At 47.7% G+C, this 21,027-nt stretch overlaps 1 protein-coding gene across 8 annotated transcripts in view; it reads right to left on the bottom strand.

Annotated features, from left to right (window-relative positions):
* The window catches only part of GRK4 (G protein-coupled receptor kinase 4), an 84,726-nt gene extending 63,743 nt beyond the window's left edge, over window positions 1-20,983 (bottom strand). For 7 of the 8 annotated variants that reach the window (XR_016228564.1, XR_016228565.1, XR_016228569.1 and 4 more), the window contains exons 1-2: window positions 20,383-20,983; window positions 19,355-19,450 (exon numbers count right to left, since the gene is read on the bottom strand). Coding sequence is in view for 3 of the 8 variants with exons in the window: in XM_051836706.3 (XP_051692666.3) it covers window positions 19,355-19,450; window positions 20,383-20,434 (148 nt within the window). In the remaining 5 variants the exon portion in view is untranslated. Of the gene's footprint in view, window positions 1-19,354; window positions 19,451-20,382 lie in introns of those variants that run through there. The other variant, XM_089324976.1, reaches the window with a different exon arrangement.
* Window positions 20,984-21,027: the final 44 nt, after the last annotated feature.

The following is a 21,027-nucleotide window of genomic DNA, read 5'->3' as shown; positions in this document are numbered from 1 at the left end:
GGGGAAAGTGGCCAGGGGGAACCGCCCTTCCACGGAGGTGGAAGGGACGGCAGCCAACCCGGGAAGAACCAGCAGCAAACCCGGGGAGGGCCGAGCAGACGAAAGAACAGCGCAGGGTCCTGTGTCGTTCCTCCACGAAGAGGGGGAGCGACAGTTAGGGCTAGGGCTAGGGCTAGGGTTAGGGTTAGGGTTAGGGTTAGGGGGTAGGGTTATGGTTAGGGGTTAAGGTTAGGGTTAGGGGTTAGGGGTTAGGGGTTAGGGTTAGGGGTTAGGGTTATGGTTAGGGGTTAGGGGTTAAGGTTAGGGTTAGGGTTAGGGTCCCTGTCACCCACTTGGGTTAGGGTTAGGGTTAGGGGTTACGGTTAGGGGTTATGGTTATGGTTAGGGGTAGGGGTTAGGGTTAGGGGTTAGGGGTTAGGGTTAGGGGTTAGGGTTATGGTTAGGGGTTAAGTTTAGGGTTAGGGTTAGGGGTTAGGGGTTAGGGTTAGGGGTTAGGGTTATGGTTAGGGGTTAAGTTTAGGGTTAGGGTTAGGGGTTAAGGTTAGGGTTAGGGTTAGGATCCCTGTCACCCACTTGGGTTAGGGTTAGGGTTAGGGTTAGGGGTTAGGGTTATGGTTAGGGGTTAAGGTTATGGTTAGGGGTTAGGGTTAGGGTTAGGGTCCCTGTCACCCACTTGGGAGACTCAAATTGAGTTCCTGGGTCCTGGGCTAGGGTTAGGGTTAGGGTTAGGGCTAGGGTTAGGGTTAGGGTTAGGGTTAGGGTTAAGGTTAGGGTTAGGGTTAGGGTCCCTGTCACCCACTTGGGAGACTCAAATTGTTTTCCTGGGTTAGGGTTAGGGGTTAAGGTTAGGGTTAGGGTTAGGGTTAGGGTTAAGGTTAGGGTTAAGGTTAGGGTTTAGGGTTAGGGTTAGGGTTAGGGTTTAGGGTTAGGGTTAGGGTTAGGGTTAGGGTTAGGGTCCCTGTTTCCCACTTGGGAGACTCAAATTGAGTTCCTGGGTCCTGGGCTTCAGCCTGGCCCTGCACTGGCTGTTGTGCACATTTGGGAAAAAGTACCAGCCAAAAAGTTGTGGTTTTGCAATATTTCTTGTGAAGTCTTATTCATTAAAACAATGCAATAGATTCTGTAGATGTAGCTTCTTCTTCTTTTCTTTTTTTTTTTTTTTTTTTTTTTTTTTTGTACAGGCAGAGTTAGACAGTGAGAGAGAGAGAGAGAGAGAGAGAGAGAAAGGTCTTCCTTTTTTTTCCGTTGGTTTACCCCCCAAGTGGCCGCTACGGCGGGTGCTGTGCCGATCTGAAGCCAGGAGCCAGGCGCTTTCTCCTGATCTCCCATGGGTGCAGGGCCCAAGGACTTGGGCCATCCTCCGCTGCCTTCCCGGGCCATAGCAGAGAGCTGGACTGGAAGAGGGGCAACCGGGACAGAATCCGGCGCCCCAACCGAGACTAGAACCCGGGGTGCCAGTGCTGCAAGCAGAAGATTAGCCTAGTGAGCCACGGCGCCAGCCATAGATGTATCTTCTTAATAGTGTATAGCAAATTCTCAGTGATTTCCATTAATATTAGGAAAGTCAACTCTATAATAAATAATATTATGTTAAAAAATAGTTGTGGTTTTGAAACACTGAAAATGTTTAATACATTCCTCCCTAATTCAAAGGTTCTGAAATGTAGCTGCTTTTCAGCTGAGGGTGGCAGATGGAGCAGACAGTTCTGCCTGCCTTTTCTCCTAGCTTCTTACTGAAATGACTGACTATTAAAACAACAGGGGCTGTCACTGTGGTGCAGCGGGTTAAAGCCCTGGCCTGAAGCGCCGGCATCTCATATGGGCGCTGGTTCTAGTCCCGGCTACTCCTCTTCTGATCCAGCTCTCTGCTGTGGCCTGGAAAAGCAGAAGATGGCGCAAGTCCTTGGGCCCTTGCACCTGCGTGGGAGACCTGTAAGAAGCTCCTGGCTGGCCGGCGCCGCGGCTCAGTAGGCTAATCCTCCGCCTTGCGGCGCCGGCACACGGGGTTCTAGTCCCAGTTGGGGCGCCGGATTCTGTCCCGGTAGTCCCTCTTCCAGGCCAGCTCTCTGCTGTGGCCAGGGAGTGCAGTGGAGGATGGCCCAAGTCCTTGGGCCCTGCACCCCATGGGAGACCAGGAAAAGCACCTGGCTCCTGCCATCGGATCAGCGCGGTGCGCCGGCCGCAGCGCACTGGCCGCGGCGGCCATTGGAGGGTGAACCAACAGCAAAGGAAGACCTTTCTCTCTGTCTCTCTCTCTCACTGTCCACTCTGCCTGTCAAAAAAAAAAAAAAAAAAAAAAAAAAGCTCCTGGCTTCAAATCGGTGCAGCTCTGGCCGTTGTGGCCATCAGAGGAGTGAACCAGCGGATGGAAGACCTCTCTCTCTGTCTCTACCTCTCTCTGTAACTCTGTCTTTCAAATAAATAAAATAAATCTTTAAAAAAAAAGCAGTTGCCCATAAAAAATTTAAATCCTCATGCAGAACAAGCGTGCAGGGCACTTCAGGAGACACACTTTTGAGGACTGTAAGGAAGAGAGAAGCTGGTGCAGCTGGATTAGTAAAGGCACCATCAGCCTAAGCCCCCAAATGAGCAGGGTATGGGAACCCCTCGAGAGGCTTTTCCTTCAGCCTGAGGCCACTTTGAAGGAGGAGAGCATTGCTGAGACACAGCAGGGCCCAAGGCAGAGCGCAGAAACTGCTCATGTTGAGTCAAGGAGCTCTTTTAGCAAAACAAGTGGCTGCGTGTGTGTGTGGCACTGGCGCACACGTCCCATAGGGATGCTGTCCATTGGAACGCAGGCACCAGAACCCTGGGGATCCAAGACAGAGCATGCCAGGAAGAAGGAACTGTGCAGCTGCAGGGGAAGGCTGCACTGGACACACCCACGTTAACAAACAGATCTTACCAGCAACTTGAAAAATAACCTCAGATCTCCAGACATGTGGGGAAAAAGCAACAGATTTTAATAAGTACCCAACACAAAGGAGAAAAGAGAATAAAGCCTGTATCTTTAAAATTTTTATTATTCTTTTATTTTTTAAAAAAGATTTATTTATTTATTTGAAGGCAGAGTTACATAGAGGCAGAGGGAGAGGGGGAGAGAGAAGGAGAGAGAGAGAAAGAGAGGTCTTCCATCCACTGGTTCACTCCCCAGATGGCCACAATGGCTGGAGCTGTGCCGATCTGAAGCCAGGAGCCAAGATCTTCCTCCGGGTCTCCCACGCAGGTGCAGGGGCACAAGGATTTGGGCCATCTTCTAATGCTTTCCTAGGATAGCAGAGCTGGATCGGAAGTGGAACAGCTAAGACTCGAACCAGTGCCCATATGGGATACCAGCACTGCAGGCAGTGGCTTTACCTGCTACGCCACAGTGGAAGATGGCCCAAGTCCTTGGGCCCTTGCACCCGCATGGGAGACCTGGAAGAAGCTCCTGGCTCCTGGCTTCGAATCAGTGAAGCTTTGGCTGTTGCAGCCAATTGGGGAGTGAACCATCGGATGGAAGATCTCTCTCTCTCTCTCTCTGCCTCCCTTTCTGTGTGTAACTCTGACTTTCAAATAAATAAATCTTTTTAAAAATACTTTTATAAAGATTTTAATAAATCTTTTTAAAAAGATTAATTATTATTATAATTAAAAATAATCTTTTAAAGAAGATTTATTTGAAAGACAGAGTTACAGAGAGAGGTAGAGCCCGAGAGAGAGAGAGGTCTTCCATCTGCTGGTTCACTCCCCCCAGATGACTGCAATGGCCAGGGCTGCGTCAAAACAAAGTCCGCCTAGCGGCGCCGGCACACCGGGTTCTAGTCCCGGTCGGGGCGCCGGATTCTGTCCCGGTTGTCCCTCTTCCAGGCCAGCCCTCTGCTGTGGCCAGGGAGTGCAGTGGAGGATGGCCCAGGTGCTTGGGCCCTGCACCCCATGGGAGACCAGGAAAAGCACCTGGCTCCTGGCTCCTGCCATCGGATCGGTGCGGTGCGCCAGCCGCAGCGCGCCAGCTGCGGCGGCCATTGGAGGGTGAACCAACGGCAAAGGAAGACCTTTCTCTCTGTCTCTCTCTCTCTCACTGTCCACTCTGCCTGTCAAAAAAAAAAAAAAAAAAAAAAGGTCAGGAGCCAGGAGCTTCTTCTGGGTCTCCCACGTGGGTTCAGGGGCCCAAGGACTTGGGCCATCTTCTACTGCTTTCCCAGGCCATAGCAGAGATCTGGATGGGAAGTGAAGCAGCCGGGACTCAAATCAGCGCCCAGATCGGATGCTGGTGCTGCAGGCTGTCTTTAACCTGCTGTGCCACAATGCCAGGCCCAACCTGTGTCTTTTCAAACCTTATTAGGAGCCAGTGTTGTGGCAAAGTGGTCTAAGCTGCTACCTGTGCCATTGGCATCCACAACGGAGAGCCGGTTTAGGTCCTGGCTGCTCTGCTTCCTATCCAGATTCCTGTTAATGCATCTGGGAAAAGCAGCATAAGATGGTCCAAGTGCTTGGGCTCTGCCACCCATGTGGGAGACCTGGATGGAGCTCCTGGCTCAATCCTGGCCATTGCAGCCATTTGGAGAGTGAACCAGCGGATGGAAGATCTCTCTCCTTCCCTCTTTCTGTCACTCTGCCTTTCAGATAAATACATCTTAAAAGAAAAAGAAGAATTAATATCCCTCTGAGATAGGGAAGAGACTGTTAGAGTCATCAAAGAAGAATAGCCCATATGAAAAAGAAGCAATTACAGAATAGGGAGCATTCTTAGAAATTAAAATCACAATTCATGAGTAAACGCTGTCAGAAAGACTGAATAGCAGTCTGTACGTGCAGAAAAGCACAAATGTTGGTCTGGATTAAAAAGAAGAGATCCAAAACGAACAGCAAAAAGCAAATAAAATATGAGAGAACACTGAAATGTAGAAGATAAAGAAAGTCAAGTATCAAGGCCGGCACTGTGACATAGCGGGTAAAGCCTCCACCTGCAGTGCCGGCATCCCATATGGGTGCCAGTTTGAATCCTGGCTGCTCCACTTCTGATCCAGCTCTCTGTCATGGCCTGAGAAAGCAGTAGGAGATGGCCCAAGGACCAGAAGAAGCTCCTGGCTCCAGGCTTCGATCGGCGCCGCTCTCTCTCTCTCTCTCTGCCTCTCTATAACTCTGCCTTTCATATTAATAAATAAATCTTTTAAAAAAAAGTCAAGTATCTGATAGAAGTTCCAAGTATATAAAGCTAGGTAAGGGGGCTAGCGCAGTGGCTCACTTGGTTAATCCTCCACTTGCAGCACCAGCATCCCATATGGGTCCAGAGTTCTTGTCCTGGTTGCTCCTCTTCCAGTCCAGTTCTCTGCTGTGGCCGGGAAGGGCAGTGGAGGATGGCCCAAGTGCTTGGGCTCCTGCACCTGAATGAGAGTCCAGGAGGAAGCACCTGGCTCCTGGCTTCGGATCAGCATAGTTCCAGCCGTAGCGGCCATTTGGGGGGTGAACCAACGGAAGGAAGAGCTTTCTCTCTCTCTCTCTATCTCTCTCTCTCACTGTCTAACACTATATGTTAAATAAATAAATAAATAAAGCTAGGTAAGATGGAGTGGGGGAAGACATAGACATAGATCCATACATTGATAGGTAGATGGATAGAGGTAGGTATAGATAGATAGAAAGAGATAGATCAAGCAAAATGTTCCCAAGCCACACACTTAAAGGCCCCTCTGCGAACCATAACTAATAAAGAACATGGCCCACATCTAGAGACGTCCCTGGGATATCTCCTAACACTAAGCACAGAAATTCTTACAACTTCTGAGAAAGAAAAAAAAAGTTGCCCACAAAACGTAATAAATTAGAGGGACACCTGTGTAAGCAAAGTTGGGGCTCAAACAGCAATGTTGTCGAAATTCAGGTGTGTGTGGATATGTGCATATGTGTGTCTAAACCTCACTCTATTCCATTCCATATCCAACAAATGAGAAGGCAAATGAACATTTTTCTGTGTTTCTTTTTTCTTTTTTAAATTTATTAGACAAGTAGAGTTACAGACAGTGAGAGAGAGAGAGAGGTGGAGAGAAAGGTCTTCTTTCCGTTGGTTCACTCCCCAAATGGCCACCACGGCCAGCGCTGCACCGATCCAAAGTCAGGAGCCAGGTGCTTCTTCCTGGTCTCCCATGCGGGTGCAGGGGCCCAAGCACTTGGGCCATCCTCCAGTGCCCTCCTGGGCCACAGCAGAGAGCTGGACTGGAAGAGGAGAAACCGGGACTAGAACCCTGTGCCCATATGGGATGCCGGCACCGCAGGTGGAGGATCAACCAAATGAGCCACAGCACCAGCCCCTCTGTGTGTCTTTTTTAAGATTTATTTATTTATCTGCATGGCAGAGTTACGAGGTGTGGGAGAAAAGATGGGGAGGGGGGAGGAGGGAGGGAGGGAGGGGGAGAGAGAGAGAAATCTTCCATTCGTTGGTTCACTCCCCAAATGGCGGCAACGGCCAGAGCTGAGCCAGTCCAAAATCAGGAGTCAAGAGCTTCTTCCAGGTCTCCCACATGGGTGCAGGCCATCTTCCGCTGCTTTCCCAGGCACACAGCTGAGTCAGAAGTGGAGCAGCCAAGACTCAAGCTCGTGCTCAAACGGGATGCTGGCACTGCAGGTGCTGGCTTTAACCCCTATACCACAGCGCCAGCCCCAAAGGACATTTTGTAAAACTTAAGAATTTAAGATTTTACCTTCCATATACCTCATATAAAAATTATTTGAAGAACCATAACAATAAAAGGAGAAAAATAGGGTTGTTGTGTAGCGGGTTAACTGCTGCTTGTGCCACCAGCATCCCATATTAGCTTTCCAGTTCAAGTCCTGGCTGCTCCACTGCCCATCTAGCTTTCTACTAATGCTGTGGAAAGACAGAGAAAGGTGGTCCACGTACTTGGGTCCCTGCTACTCAGATGAGAGACCAGGACGCAATTCCTGGCTCCTGGCTTCAGCCTGACCCAGCCCTGGCTGTAGCAGGCATTTGGGGAGTAAAACAGTGGATGGAAGATCTCTCTCTCTCCTCTCTGATTTCAAGTAGATAAAAATAAGCTTAAAAAAATTATTACATTGGGGCCACCATTGTAGCACAATGCGTCAAGTCACTGCTTGCAATACCAGCATCCCATCTTGGAGCAAGTTCAAGTCCCAAATGGTCAGTCCACTTCAGATCCAGCTCCCTGCTAATGTGCCTGGGAAAGCAGCAGGTGATGGCCCAAATAATTGGGCCCTTGCCACTCACTTGGGACACCCAGATGGAGTTCCTGGCTCCTGACTTCAGCCTGGCCCAGCCTCAGTCATTGTGACCATTTGGGGAGTAAACCAATGGATAGACGATCTCTCCCTCTCCCTCTCCCCCTTCCCCCCTCTCCTCCTCTCTCTCCCTCCCCCTCCCCCTCTCTTTTACTCTGCCTTTCAAATAAATAAAATCTTTTTAAAAAGATTACATTAAAACCAGATATTTGGGGGTACACCTTTGGAGCAATGGCTAAGACACAGCTGGGGGTGCCTGTCTCCCACATCAGAGAGCCTGGGTTTGAGTCCTGGTTCCACTCCCAATTCCAGCTTCTTGCTAACGTGCACCTTGGAAGTCACCAGGTGATGGCTCGAGTAACCGGTCCCTGCCATCTACATGGGGGACCCACACTGAGGATTCTTTGTCCAGGCGCAGCCCATTCCAACCCAGCCCAAACTGTAGTGGACATTTGGGAATGAACCAGTAGACGGGAAGATCTCTGTTGGTTTCTGCCTCTCTGCCTTTCAAGTAAAAATGAATGGATTTACCAAAAAAAGAGAGAGAGAGAGAGAGAGAGAGAGATCTGGAAGGTTACCCTGGCAAAGTATGAACAACAAAGTATATTTTCTTGTACTATATTATTCCAACTCTACATATTCTCTCTAGATTACATGGTACATGAATAATTATATCATTGTACTGTTGTTACTAGATTTCAATTTTTAGAACAACCCATGGACAAGTAAATGATTTACCCACCCACAGCCCATGAGAGTTTCGCAGGCATGGAAAGCCAAGACTCTGTGGCAAAAAAAAAAAAACAAAACAAAAAAAAAAAAAAAAAAAAAAACCACCTAAATGAAAGATTTCTGTGAGTGAGATCCCAACGGAAAGAACGGGCCATCTAAGAAGGAGGTACCTTTCTCTGAAGGGAGGAGAGAACTTCCACTTTGACTATGGCCCTGTCTAAATAAGATCGGAATTGGTGAACTCAAGAGGCTTCCATAGCCTTGGCAGCTCGTGACAAGAGCCTCGGGAGATCACTGACATCACAAACAAGAGTGTCAATTGTTAAATCAACAACAGGAGTCACTGTGCACTTATTCCCCATGTAGGATCTGTCCTTAATGTGTTGTACTATGTGAATTAATGATAAAACTACTACTAAAACAGTACTCTATACTTTGTGTGTCTGTATGGGTGCAAACTGTTGAAATCTTTATTTAGTAAATATTAAGTAGATCTTCTGTATATACAGATAATTGAAAATGAATCTTGATGAAGAATGGGATGGGAGAGGGAGTGGGAGATGGGATGGTTGCGGGTGGGAGGGAGGTTATGGGGGGAAAACGCTGCTATAATCCAAAAGTTGTACTTTGGAAATTTATATTTATTAAATAAAAGATAAATAAATAAATAAATAAATAGGATTCAGTTGGGAAAAAAAAAAGAGAAGCAAGCACTAATCACAGTAGCACTTCTTCACCTCTTACTGAGTGCCAGGTGCTCTTTAAGTCCTTTCTGTGAATCATCTCATTTAATCTTCCCAACTACGTTTGGCATCTTAAGAACATCAGAGATGATGGAACTGCTCCCTTCTGAGGGCTGCCTTGACTGTGATCCAGGTTCCAAGCCTGATTCTGGGGCTACAGAGATCATTTCAGGGTTGAGATAGATGGGCAGGTGACTCACCGGACAGCAGAAGGAACAGACTGAGGCCACAGCAAGGCAGGAGAGCGGGAAGGACGGGGCAAGTGAGTCAGGGAGGCTATTCATCTCAACAGCTCCACGGTCTGTGCCCTTGTCGGGGAGGGCACTGCATACATGGGCTCCATTCCCAGGGAAACTGAGGAAGGGACAAGAGGAAGGCGGTGACTGAGCGTAGGTGAGTGGTCAACAGGCAGAAGGCAGGCCTCACTGGGCTGAGAACCCACCTGCCAGCACTCCAGCTGAGAGAAGCAGGTAGTCCATTGCAGTGACCACGTGGGAGGCAAGTTGCCCCTGTGTAGGCAGCACTGGGAAAATGCTGACAGAGAAAGAGAAGGAGGGATGGTGTTACACACGCTGGGCGGGAGACAGATATCTCAGGGACAGTCAGCGTTTAGAGACGTCTCTGGAGCACAAGGAGCTACCTTAGAGGACACCAGTGCAGAGAAGGAGGACGCCACCCTGCGACAGACAAGGAAGCAAATCCATGTTCTAAATCCACCTGTTTCACCTGCAAACACCTGAACATCTCAACAATTTTTGGTATATATAGTGGTTTGTTTTACATTTTATATTTACATCATCACTGGACATTCAAAAATACTTCTTTCTTTTCTTTAAAATTTATTTATTTGAAAGAGTTACAGAGAGAGAAGGAAAGAGAGTAAAAGAGCTTCCATCAGCTGGACAGATGGACAGAAAGGCCAGGGCTGGGCCAGGTCGAAGCCAGGAGCTTCATCCAAGTCTGCGGCATGGGTGACAGGGCCAGAATGCTTGGGCCACCTTCCCTTGCTTTCCTACATCCTTAGCAGGGAGCTGGATCAGAAGTGGAGTAGCGAGAACTTGAACCAGTGCCCATATGGGATGCCAGCATCACAGCCAGCAGCTTTAACCACTGCACCACAACGCCAGCCCCCCAAATACTTGTCTATTCAGATAATTTCTATTCAAACTTTCCAAATTCATTTCTGGATTGCCTTAACTTCAACCAAATTTTACATGGTTTCACTCTCCATGCGTTCAATTTCACAAAATGCTATAACAAAGTACCATGTTTCCAAAGCAGTAAGCGCATCTTTGTTAAACCACTAGAGGCCTGGATCCTGCAGGCACCAGAGACCCAGCTGTTGCACTCGGCGCCAGCTCCGTGGGAAAGGTATGCATGAGCAGACTGGGACAGCTGGGGAGGCAGGACAGGCTCCCCATGCAATGGGCACAGAGGAGCACCTGGGCCCTCCAACCACAGTGCCGCAGTCACGAGAGGCAGCACCGTGGGTCCTCTGCAGGGGAAGCAGCTGACAGACAATTCCTCTGATGGCATCAGACTCCGACAGGAATGAGCTGCTTCTCAGAACGCTCTTCCTCTTTCTCACTCTGTCTCGTCCTCCAGAAAGAACACTAACTTGAGTTTTTCAGTTTGCTTACTCCATACAAATTCTGTTCCACACATTCAGAACCAGCAAAAGATAAAAATTAGAAAAACCCGAGAATTACTTTCTGCCGTACTAAATCAAGTGCTACAGAAATCAATGCAGACAGAAACGAGGACCCGCGTGCAAACGGAGGACTTCGCAGGTAACTTCCGCCCAATTGTTTTCACTGAATCAAGTGCTCGGGTCCCCAAAGCATTCACTCAGTCAACCACTTAAAATGTGGTCGAGTAGTATTCCAGGCATGGGAAAAGAAAAACCAGACCAGAAACTTGAACCTATAGCCATATCCAGTGGCCTCTGCTGTGCCCAGCTGCCAGACCACCCTGGCTCCAGTTCTCCTCGACCCTCAGGCTGCAGACCCTGCCTGGTGGCCCACCTGCTCCTCGCTGCACACAACAAGGTCAAGTCCCCTGCACTTATTCAGAGCCCACTCCCCTCCAGCAGGAGTTCATTTGCTTCCGTCTCCCGACTTCTGAGCATTTTCTCAACACAGATATTGCCGAGTCCTGTTGACAGCCCCGACTTCTCTGAGCTCTCCGTATGAACAGCTTCTACCCACGCAGGTTCATGTCCCTGGGCACCCTAGCTCAGTGAATGGACCAGACCTGGAAGTCATCCTTAAATACCTCCCCTTTTTCACTCCCACACAGAAATCTATTGATTACACTTCCTACGTATCTCTCAAGGTCATCAATTTTTTCAGTTCCTTCACCACCATCCCAAACCAAGTTACCATCACCTGTTGCCTCTTAGAGGGTCTTCCTGTTTCCTCTTTGACCCCCTGGAGCCCACTCCCCACAGAAAAGCCTGAGAGAGAATCTCAAAACATAAATCTGATTACATCATTCCTCTGCTAAAAATCTGGTCACGTCGACTTCTCTTAACTCCAGTAAGACAAAACCTTCTTGCAGGCCCACAAGCCTCTGCCTACTGCCTTCCATCTCACCCTGCGTAACGTTCTGCCTTAGTCTTTGCTCCAGGAAGCCTGGCCTTTGTTGAGACCCAGGGAACTGCCACATTCCCTCCCAATTTTGGGCCATCATACTTGTTAACCTTGCTGCCTGGAAAATGCTTTTCTTACCCTGGGGATCCCATCCTTTTTTTTTTTTTTAAGATTTATTTATTTGAGAGGTAGAGTTACAGATAGAGAGAGGGAGAGACAGAGAGAAAGGTCTTCCTTCCGTTGGTTCACTCCCCAGATGGTCGCAATGACCAGAGCTGCACCAATCTGAAGCCAGGAGCCAGGTGCCTCTTCCAGTCTCCCATGCGGGTGCAGGGGCCCAAGCACTTGGGGCATCTTCTACTGCTTTCCCAGGCCACAGCAGAGAGCTGGATGGGAAGAGGGGAAGCTGGGACATGAACTGGCGCCCACATGGGATGCCGGTGCCGCAGGCGGAGGATTAACCTACTGCGCCACAGGGCCAGCCCCCGATCCCTTCCTCTTATCCCATTCCTTCTTAAAGCCTCCCTAGTCCTCCCTCTCTCCTTCCCAACTAGGCTAAGTTCCTGCCTCTCCACTGCCTGTATTTCTTTTCTGAAATACTTATTTGAGAAGTAGAGTTACAGACAAAGAAAGGGAGACAAGAAGAAAGGTCTTCGATCTAATGGTTCACTCCCCAAAAATAGCCATAATCTGAAAGCCAGGAGCTTCTTCCAGGTCTCCCATGTGGGTGCAGGGGCCCAAGGACTTGGGCCATCTTCTACTGCTTTCCCAGGCCATAGCAGAGATCTGGATGGGAAGTGAAGGAGCCACTTCATATGGGATGTGAACCAGCACCCATATGGATGCCAGTACTGCAGGCAGAGTCTTAGCCCACTATGCCATAGTGCCAGGCCCTGTACTTTTTCCTTCAAAACACTTAACTATAACTTGTAACTAGGTTTTTTTTATTTATTTTTTTCTTCAGAAATATTTTATTTAAAGTATACAAACCTTATAGATTTCATAATTACAACTTCAGGAACATAGCGATTCTTCCCACTGTACCCGCTCTCCTACCAATACTCCTACCACTCTTCCTCCTCCCTCTCCTGTTCCCATTCGTATTTTTTACTAAGATCTATTTTCAATTAACTTTATACACATATGATTAAGTAAAGTATATGTTAAGTAAAGAGTTCAACAAATAGTATGGGGAAAAATGTTCCTCAACACTCAAGACAAGGGCTGTTCAGTCACTTCTCAAAGTGTCAATTTCACTTCTATAGATTACTTTTTAGGTGCTCTATTAGTTATCACAGGTCAGAGAGATTATATGGTATCTGTCCTTTTGGGACTGGCTTAATTCACTAAGTATGATGTTTTCCAGTTTCATTCATTATGTTGCAGATCACAGGATTTCTTTTTTTTTAACCGCTGTGTAGTATTCCATGGTGGATATATCCCATAATTACTTTTATCCAGTCTTCAGTTGATGGGCATTTGGGTTGATTCCATACCTTAGCTATTGTGAATTGAGCTGTAATAAACATGGGGGTACAGAAAACTCTTTCATATGCTGATTTCATTTTCCTTGGGTAAATTCCCAGGAGTGGGATGGCTGGGTCATATGGCAAGTCTATATTCAGATTTCTTTTTTTTTTTAAGATTTTATTTATTTATTTGACAGGTAGAGTTACAGACAGTGAGAGAGAGTGAGAGACAGAGAGAAAGGTCTTCCTTCCGTTGGTTCACTCCCCAAATGGCTGCAAAGGCCAGAGCTGCACCGATCCGAAGCAAGGAGCCAGGTGCTTCCTTCTGGTCTCCCATGTGGGTGCAGGGGCCCAAGCACCTGGGCCATCTTCCACTGCTTTCCCAGGCCACAGCAGAGAGCTGGAGTGGAAGAGGAGCAACCAGGACTAGAACCCTGTGCCTATACGGGATGCCAGCACTGCAAGCAGATTAACCTAGTGCACCACGGCATTGGCCCCTATATTCAGATTTCTGAGGTATCTCCATACTGTCTTCTGTAGTGTCTTTACCAGTTTACATTCCCACTGACAGTGAAATAGGGTACCTTTTTCCCCACATCCTCGCTAGCATTTGTTGTTTGTTGATTTCTGTATGAAAGCCACTCTAACTGGGGTGAGATGAATCTCACTGTGGTTTGGATTTGCATTTCCCTGACAGCTAGTGATCCTCAGCATTTTTCATGTGTCTTTTGGCCATTTGGATTTCCTCTTTTGAAAAATGCATGTGTGAGTCCTTCGCTCTTTCTTAACTGGGTTGTTTGTCCTGTTGTTGTTGACTTTCTTGATCTCTATCTATTCTGGATATTAATCTTTCATCAGTTGCATAGTTTGCAAGTAATTTCTCCGATTCTGTCAGTTGCCTCTCACTTTGCTGAGTGTTTCTTTTGCAGTACAGAAGCTTCTCAATTTGAATGTAAACCCATTTGTCAATTTTGGCTTTGATTGCATGTGCTTCTGGGATCTTTTCCAAGAACTCTTGGCCTATGCCAATGTCTTGAGGGTTATCCCAATGTTCTCTAATAATTTGATGGTATCAGGTCATAGATTTAGGTCTTTAATCCATGTTGAGTGGATTTTTGTGTAAGGTGTAAGGTAGGGGTCTTGCTTCATACTTCTGCACGTGGAGATTCAGCTTCCCCAGCACCATTCATTGAAGAGCCAGTCCTTGCTCCAGGGATTGATTTTAGCTCCTTTGTCAAAGATAAGTTGGTTGTAGATGAATGGATTGATTTCTGATTTTCTATTCTGTTCCATTGGTCTATACACCTGTTTTTGTACCAGTATCAGGCTGTTTTATTATAACTGGCCTGTAGTATGTTTTGAAATCTAGTACTGCAATCCCTCCAGCTTGGTTTTTGTTGTATAAGGTTCTATTAGCTAGTCAAGGTCTCCTGTGTTTCCATGAGTTTCAGCATCATTTTTTCTATATCCGAGGAGAATGTCCTTGGTATTTTGACTGGCATTGCACTGAATCTGTAAATTGCTTTCTGTAGTATGGACATTTTGATGATATGTATCTTCCACTCCATTAACATGGAAGACTTTTCCATTTTTTGGTACCTTCTTCTATTTCTTTATGTTTTATAATTCTCATCATAGAGATCTTTGACATCCTTCGTTAAATTTGTTCTGAGGTATTTGCTTTTCTTTTGTAGCTACTGTGAATGGGATTGATCTTAGAAGCTGTTTCTCAGCCTTGGCATTGTCTGTATACAAAGGCTGTTGAGTTTTGTGTGTTGATTTTACATCCTGCCACTTTACCAAAGTCTTCCATGAGTTCCAATAGTCTCCTAGTGGAGTCTTTTGGATCCCCTATATATAGAATCATGTCATCTGCAAATAGGGATGGTTTGACTTTCTCCTTCCCAATTTGTATCCCTTTGATTTCTTTTTCTTGACTAATGGCTCTGGTTAAAACTTCCAGCACAGCAATGGAGAGAGTGGGCATCCTTGTCTGGTTCTGGATCTCAGTGGGAATGCTTCCAACTTTTCCCCATTCAACATAATGCTGGTCATGGGTTTATCATAAATTGCCTTGAATGTGTTGAGGAATGTTCTTTCTATACCTAATTTGTTTAGAGTTTTTATCATGAAAGGGTGTTGTATTTTATCAAATGCTTTCTCTGCATCTATTGAGATAATCATATGATTTTTGTTCTACAATTTGTTAATGTGATGTATCACATTGATTGACTTGCAAATGTTGAACCATCTCTGCATACCAGGGATAAATCCCACTTGGTCTGGGTGAATGATTTTTTTTTGATGTTATTGGATTCGACTGGCTAGTATTTTGTTGAGGATTTTTGCGTCTATGTTCATCAGGGAAATTGGTCTGTAGTTCTCTTTGTCTGTTGTATCTTTTTCAGGTTTAGGAATTAAGGTGATGCTGGCTTCACAGAAGTGTGTTTGGGAGGATTCCCTCCCTATCAATTGTTTCGAAAAGTTTGAGAAAAATTGGAGTTAGTTCTTCTTTAAATGTCTGGAAGAATTCAGTAGTGAAGCCATCTGGTCCTGGGCTTTTCTTTGTTGGGAGGGTCTTTACTACAGATTCAATTTATGTCTTGGTTATTGGTCTGTTTAGGTTTTCTATGTATTCATGGCTCAATTTATGATTGTATGTGTCCACCAGGAATCTGTCCATTTCTTCTAGGTTTCCTGGTTTGTTGGCGTACAACTCTTTGTAGTAATTTCTGATGATTCTTTTTATTTCTGTAGTGTCTATTGTTACATCTCCTTTTTCATCTAATTTTATTGATTTGGGTCTTCTCTCTCTCTCTTTTTTTTTTTTTTTTTTGGTTAGTTGGGCCAATGGTGTGTCATATTATTTTTTCAAAAAAACCAACTCTGTTTTGCTGATCTTCAGTTAGTTTTTTTTGGTTTCAATTTTGTTTATTTCTTTTCTAATTTTAATTATTTCTTTTATCCTACTAGTTTTGGGTTTGGTTTGCTGTTGCTTTTCTAGGTCCTTGAGATGCACTAATAGATCATTTATTTGGTGCCTTTCCAATTTCTTGATGGTAGATACCAGTTGCTATAGGCTTTCCTCAACACTGCTTTTGCTATATCCTGTTAAGTTTTTAAATGTATTGTCATCTTCATTCATTTCCAGAAATTTTTTGATTTCTCTTTTGATTTCTTCTATGACCCATTGCTCATTCATGAGCATGTTGTTTGCATATGCGCTAGAAGATTCCTGAGTTGTTGATTTACAACTTAATTCCATTGTGGTCAGAGAAGATGCTTGGTATGATTTCAATGTTTTGGAATTTCCTGAGATTTGTTTTATGGTCTAGCATGTAGCCAACCCTAGAGAAAATTCTATGCACTGGTGAGAAGAATGTGTATTCTGTGATTATAGGCTGGAAAGCTCTGTAGATATGTTAGGTCCATTTGGTCCATAGTGTTGACTAATTCTGTTGTTTGCTTGTTGATTTTATGTCTAGTTGACCTGTCCATTGCTAAAAGTAGGGTATTAAAGTCCCACATTACTATTGTATTGGAGTCTGTGTCTCCCTTTAGATCCATTAACATTTTTTAAAACAGCCCAGTGCCTTATAATTAGAGGCGTATACATTTGTAATAGTCACAGCTTCCTGTTGACTTGATCCCTTAATCATTACATAGTGCCCTTCTTTGTCTCTTTTAACAGTTTTTGTGTTAAACTCTATTTTGTCTGATATTAGCATGGCTACACCAGCTCTTTTTTGGTTTTTATTGGCATGGAATATATTTTTCCATTCTTTCTCTTTCAGTCTGTGTGCATCTTTGTTGGTGAGTTGTGTTTCTTGTAGGCAGCAAATAGATGGGTTTTGTTTTTTAATCCATTCAGCCAGTCTGTGTCTTTTAACTGGAGAGTTGAGGCCATTTACATTCAAGGTGACTATTGATAAGTAACGACTTATCAATAAAATGGCCCTGCCATTATTCCATAAATATTCCTATCTTTACTTTGGATTTCTTTTGTACTTTTACTGGGAAATTTTCTGCCTTCACATTCTTTCATAGTGATGACCATGTTTCTGTGTTTCTGTGTGTAGTATACCTTTAAGCATCTTTTGTAAGGCTAGATGGGTGGTGACAAATTATTTCAATTTGTTATGGAAACAAAACTAAAGCATTACAACTTGGGGCTGGTGCTGTGGCGTAGCGGGTAAAGTTGCCACCTATGATGCCTGCATCCCAAATGGGCATCAGTTCAAGTCCCAGCTGCTCGACTTCCAATCTAGCTCCCTGCTAACGTGCCTGGGAAAGCATTGGAAGATGGCCCAAGTGCTTGGGCCCCTGCACCCATGTGGGTGACCCGGAAGAAGCTCCTGGCTCCTGGCTTCAGATCAGTTCAGCTCCAGCCACTGTGGCCATTTAGAGAGTGAACCAGCAGACAGAAGATTTCTCTTTCTCTGTCTCTCCCTATAACTCTGCCTTCCAAATAAAATAAATATTTAAAAACAAAATAAATTTTTGAGTCTGCTTCTTTATCTTATGCCACCTCATTCCTCTTTCGGATTCACCTGACACCTTGTCATGCTGGATGCAACAAAGGGTAATTTGGTAACATCAAAAATTTCAATGAATTCCTTTTGAATTATGGTGTGTGTTTTTTTTTTTTTTTTTTTGACAGGCAGAGTGGACAGTGAGAGAGAGAGACAGAGAGAAAGGTCTTCCTTTGCCGTTGGTTCATCCTCCAATGGCCGCCGCGGCCAGTGCGCTGCGGCCGGCGCACCGCGCTGATCCGATGGCAGGAGCCAGGTGCTTTTCCTGGTCTCCCATGGGGTGCAGGGCCCAAGCACCTGGGCCATCCTCCACTGCACTCCCGGGCCACAGCAGAGAGCTGGCCTGGAAGAGGGGCAGCCGGCACAGAATCCAGCGCTCCAGCCGGGACTAGAACGCGGTGTGCCGGCGCCGCTAGGCGGAGGATTAGCCTAGTGAGCCGCAGCGCCGGCCTGAATTATGTTTTTAATAAATTATTCATCTATTTTTTTTAAAAGATTTATTTATTTATTTGAAAGTCAGAGCTACACAGAGAGAGGTAGAGAGAGAGAGAGAGAGAGAGAGAAAGAGGTCCTCCATCCAATGGTTCACTCCCCAATTGGCTGCAACGGCCGGAGCTGTGCTGATCCGAAGCCAGGAGCTTCCTCTGGGTCTCCCACATGGGTGCAGGGGCCCAAGGACTTGGGCCACCTTGTGCTGCTTTCCAAGGCCACATCCAGAGAGCTGGATGGGAAGTGGAGCAGCCAGGTCTCAAACCGGTGCCCATATGGGATGCCGGCGTTTCAGGCCAAGGGCGTTAACCCACTGTGCCACAGTGCCAGCCCCTCTAATTTCTTTTTTAAAAAAAATTTTTTTTTTTTACTTATTTATTTGAGAGGTAGATTTATAGACAGAGAGAGGGAGAAACAGAGAAAAAGGTCTTCCATCCACTGGTTCACTCCCCAAATGGCCGTAACAGCCAGAGGTGGGCAGATCTGAAAGCCAGGAGCCAGGAGCTTCTTCTTCCAGGTTTCCCACGTGGGTGCAGGGGCCCAAGGACTTGGGTCATCTTCTACTGCTTTCCCAGGCCACAGCTGAGAGCTGGATTGGAAGAGGAGCAGCCAGGACTCAAATTGGCGCCCATGTAGGATGTCGGCACTGTAGCTGAAGGCTTAGCCCACTACACCACAGTGAGAGCTCCTGAATTCTGTCTTTAAAAACACCACTACGATTGCCCTATGGACATGGTTCTACACTGATTCTTTCCTTTTTAAAATGAGGGTTTATTTTATTTTATTTGAAAGGCAGATTGACAGAGAAAGAGGGAGAGACAAAGACATCTTCCATCTGGTAGTGCACTTCCCAAATGGTTGCAACGGCCAGAGTTGGGACAGGCAGAAGCCAGGAACTCCATCCAGGGTCTCCCACATGGGTGGCAGGGGTCCAATCTTTTGGGCTATCTTCTGTTGCTTCCCCAGGCACACGAGCAGGGAGTGCGATCAGAAGCAGAGCAGCCGGGACTCACTGGTGCTCCCATATGTGATGCTAGGGTTGCAGGCTGTGGCTTAACACACTATACCCGATGCTGGCCCTCTGCATCTGATTGCTTGTGCTCGTGTCAGGAACGGTAGCTAGCTCTCATTATTCAAAGCTGGAGAATTTTCTATTATATAGATACACCATATTTGTACTTGACTAATCTCTTCTTGAAATTACCATCAATAATTGTTCTCAGTATACACAGAAAACTACCTGGAAAGCTACTAATACTTAACAGTGATGACTTCTAGAGAGAATGGTGGGTTGGATCACAGGGAGAGGAAATGCCACTTTATTACTCTTTGGTTGTATAAAAAACAATGCACATATATTACTTTACAAATAGTATTTAATGAAAAAAGTCAGTAGCCATACACTTTATAAATGCAGACTAGAAAAGCTAAAGGATTTTCTTCCCTGGGAAGAATCATGAAAGTACAAGAATGTGGCATAAACATTTCTGAGACAAAAACGGAACTCGAGAGAGTAAGAGCTGCCGCAGAGCACAGCGCCAGCAGCGCCGCCAGGTACTCACCAATCGACTGCCTGAGCTCGCTGCACTGGCTCACAGCCGGCAGCTTCAGGATCTCCTTCCATTTTTTACTGCGACCGCTTTTTTTGCCATATCCTCCTACATTTGAGGCAGAAAAGGCGGTTTTTAGATGGTCAGAAATATCCAATTATAACAAAGACTTTCAGTGAGGCACCTTACTATTTCTGTTGGATAGGTAGAAACACAAGCTATAACGATCTGTCCTAACCGGAAGGCAGCTGGGGGAGGGGCACCACCCCCAAATACCGCACCCGGTCCCCAACACTGTCATGTAGAAATCTTCTGACCCTGAATTCTGCATGCAGCTCTGCTGCACCTCAGCTTCCAAGTTTGTAAACCGGATTCAGCATGACATACATATTGTCCAGGGCTGCTTACAGGGGTGGAAAGTCTGGGTCTCAAGCCTACCGCACCTCACGCTCAACTCGTTCCACTCAGACTCCTTGTTTCCCCTTTAAAAACCTGCCCTTGCTTTCTTCTTCAAGATTCATTCATGGAATAGACGTGTAAGCAGAAGCCCGCCCACGCCAGAGCACATGCTAGGTGCTGCTTCACTGACAGCCGCGGCCCACGTCACGCAAGGGCTGAGGAAGCGGTGCCTGCCCTCCTGCCCCTCTGCCGGGACCACCAAACTCAGTGCAGCAGAGACCGAACAGGCCTCACTGCTGGTCAGGCACACACACACCCCGACACACACCGGCTGCGGCTGGTTCCCCTCCAGCTGAGAACGGCCTGCTCTTTGGGATAGGACTTCTCATCCGGCCCTTCCGGGAGCAGAAGGGACGGGCCGTCGCCGCGCCGCGTGCAGACCCACGGCGCACCGCAAAGCCTCAGCCCGCGCTGCGCGCCGCAGCTCCACCGGGAACCGGGCGCGGACCGAGCAGAGCACAGCCGGGGCCGGCGGCGCGGGACGCGCTGGAGCAGGCCCGCCGCGGCCGAGGGCTCCTCCAGCCAGGCCCCGGTCCCCGAGGAGACCCGCGTTCTCCCGGCTGCGGGACGCCCGCACACACCTAGGCGCGCTCTCAGCAGCAACGTGTTGGCCGTGATGTTCTCGACCTCCATGGTTCGCCGCCGCGGCCGCGGCCGCGAAAACCGGCGCTTTCGAGGAGCAGGAGCAGGAGGAGGCGCCGCGGCTTCCACGCATCCCTCGCACGGCTCCACCCGCTCCGGGGGCCGCGGCGCGCTGCCTCGCCGGGGCCGCCGCCGCCGCCGCCGCCGCCGCCGCCGCCGCCGCCCCCTCTGGCGTCGCCACCACAGCCACCACGGGCGCCGCCGCCGGCGTCGGCGGGAGCGCGGCGGTCGGCGCGGGGCGGCCTCGCGGTCGCGGCGAGCGGAGCCGGCAGCCGGGCCGCTGAGGAGCTGCCCGGTCACTGTCGCCGCGCCCGGGCTCGGGCTCCTCGTGGCCGCATCGCCCCGGCCGAGCGCCAACAACGCTCTCCTCAGGGTCCAGCCCTGGAGCAGCTTCGAGTCTCCGCCCAGCCCCACCCGCGCCGGGGCTCACAGGCTGGGGCGCCAGCCCCGGCGGCGACGGCTCCCGCCGCCGCCGCCGCCAGCTACGCGCACACCGGCCGGCAGCCCGCCAACGGCTTCCCAGAGCGGGGAGGTGACTGCGACGCCTCGCCGCGGACTACAACTCCCAGCAGGCCTCGCGCTGA

The sequence above is a fragment of the Oryctolagus cuniculus genome, chromosome 2, assembly GCF_051225735.1.
Source record: "Oryctolagus cuniculus isolate XC-2025 breed Fujian yellow rabbit chromosome 2, ASM5122573v1, whole genome shotgun sequence".
Classification (NCBI taxonomy): Eukaryota; Metazoa; Chordata; class Mammalia; order Lagomorpha; family Leporidae; genus Oryctolagus; species Oryctolagus cuniculus.
This window is presented reverse-complemented; position numbering and strand designations above follow the sequence as displayed.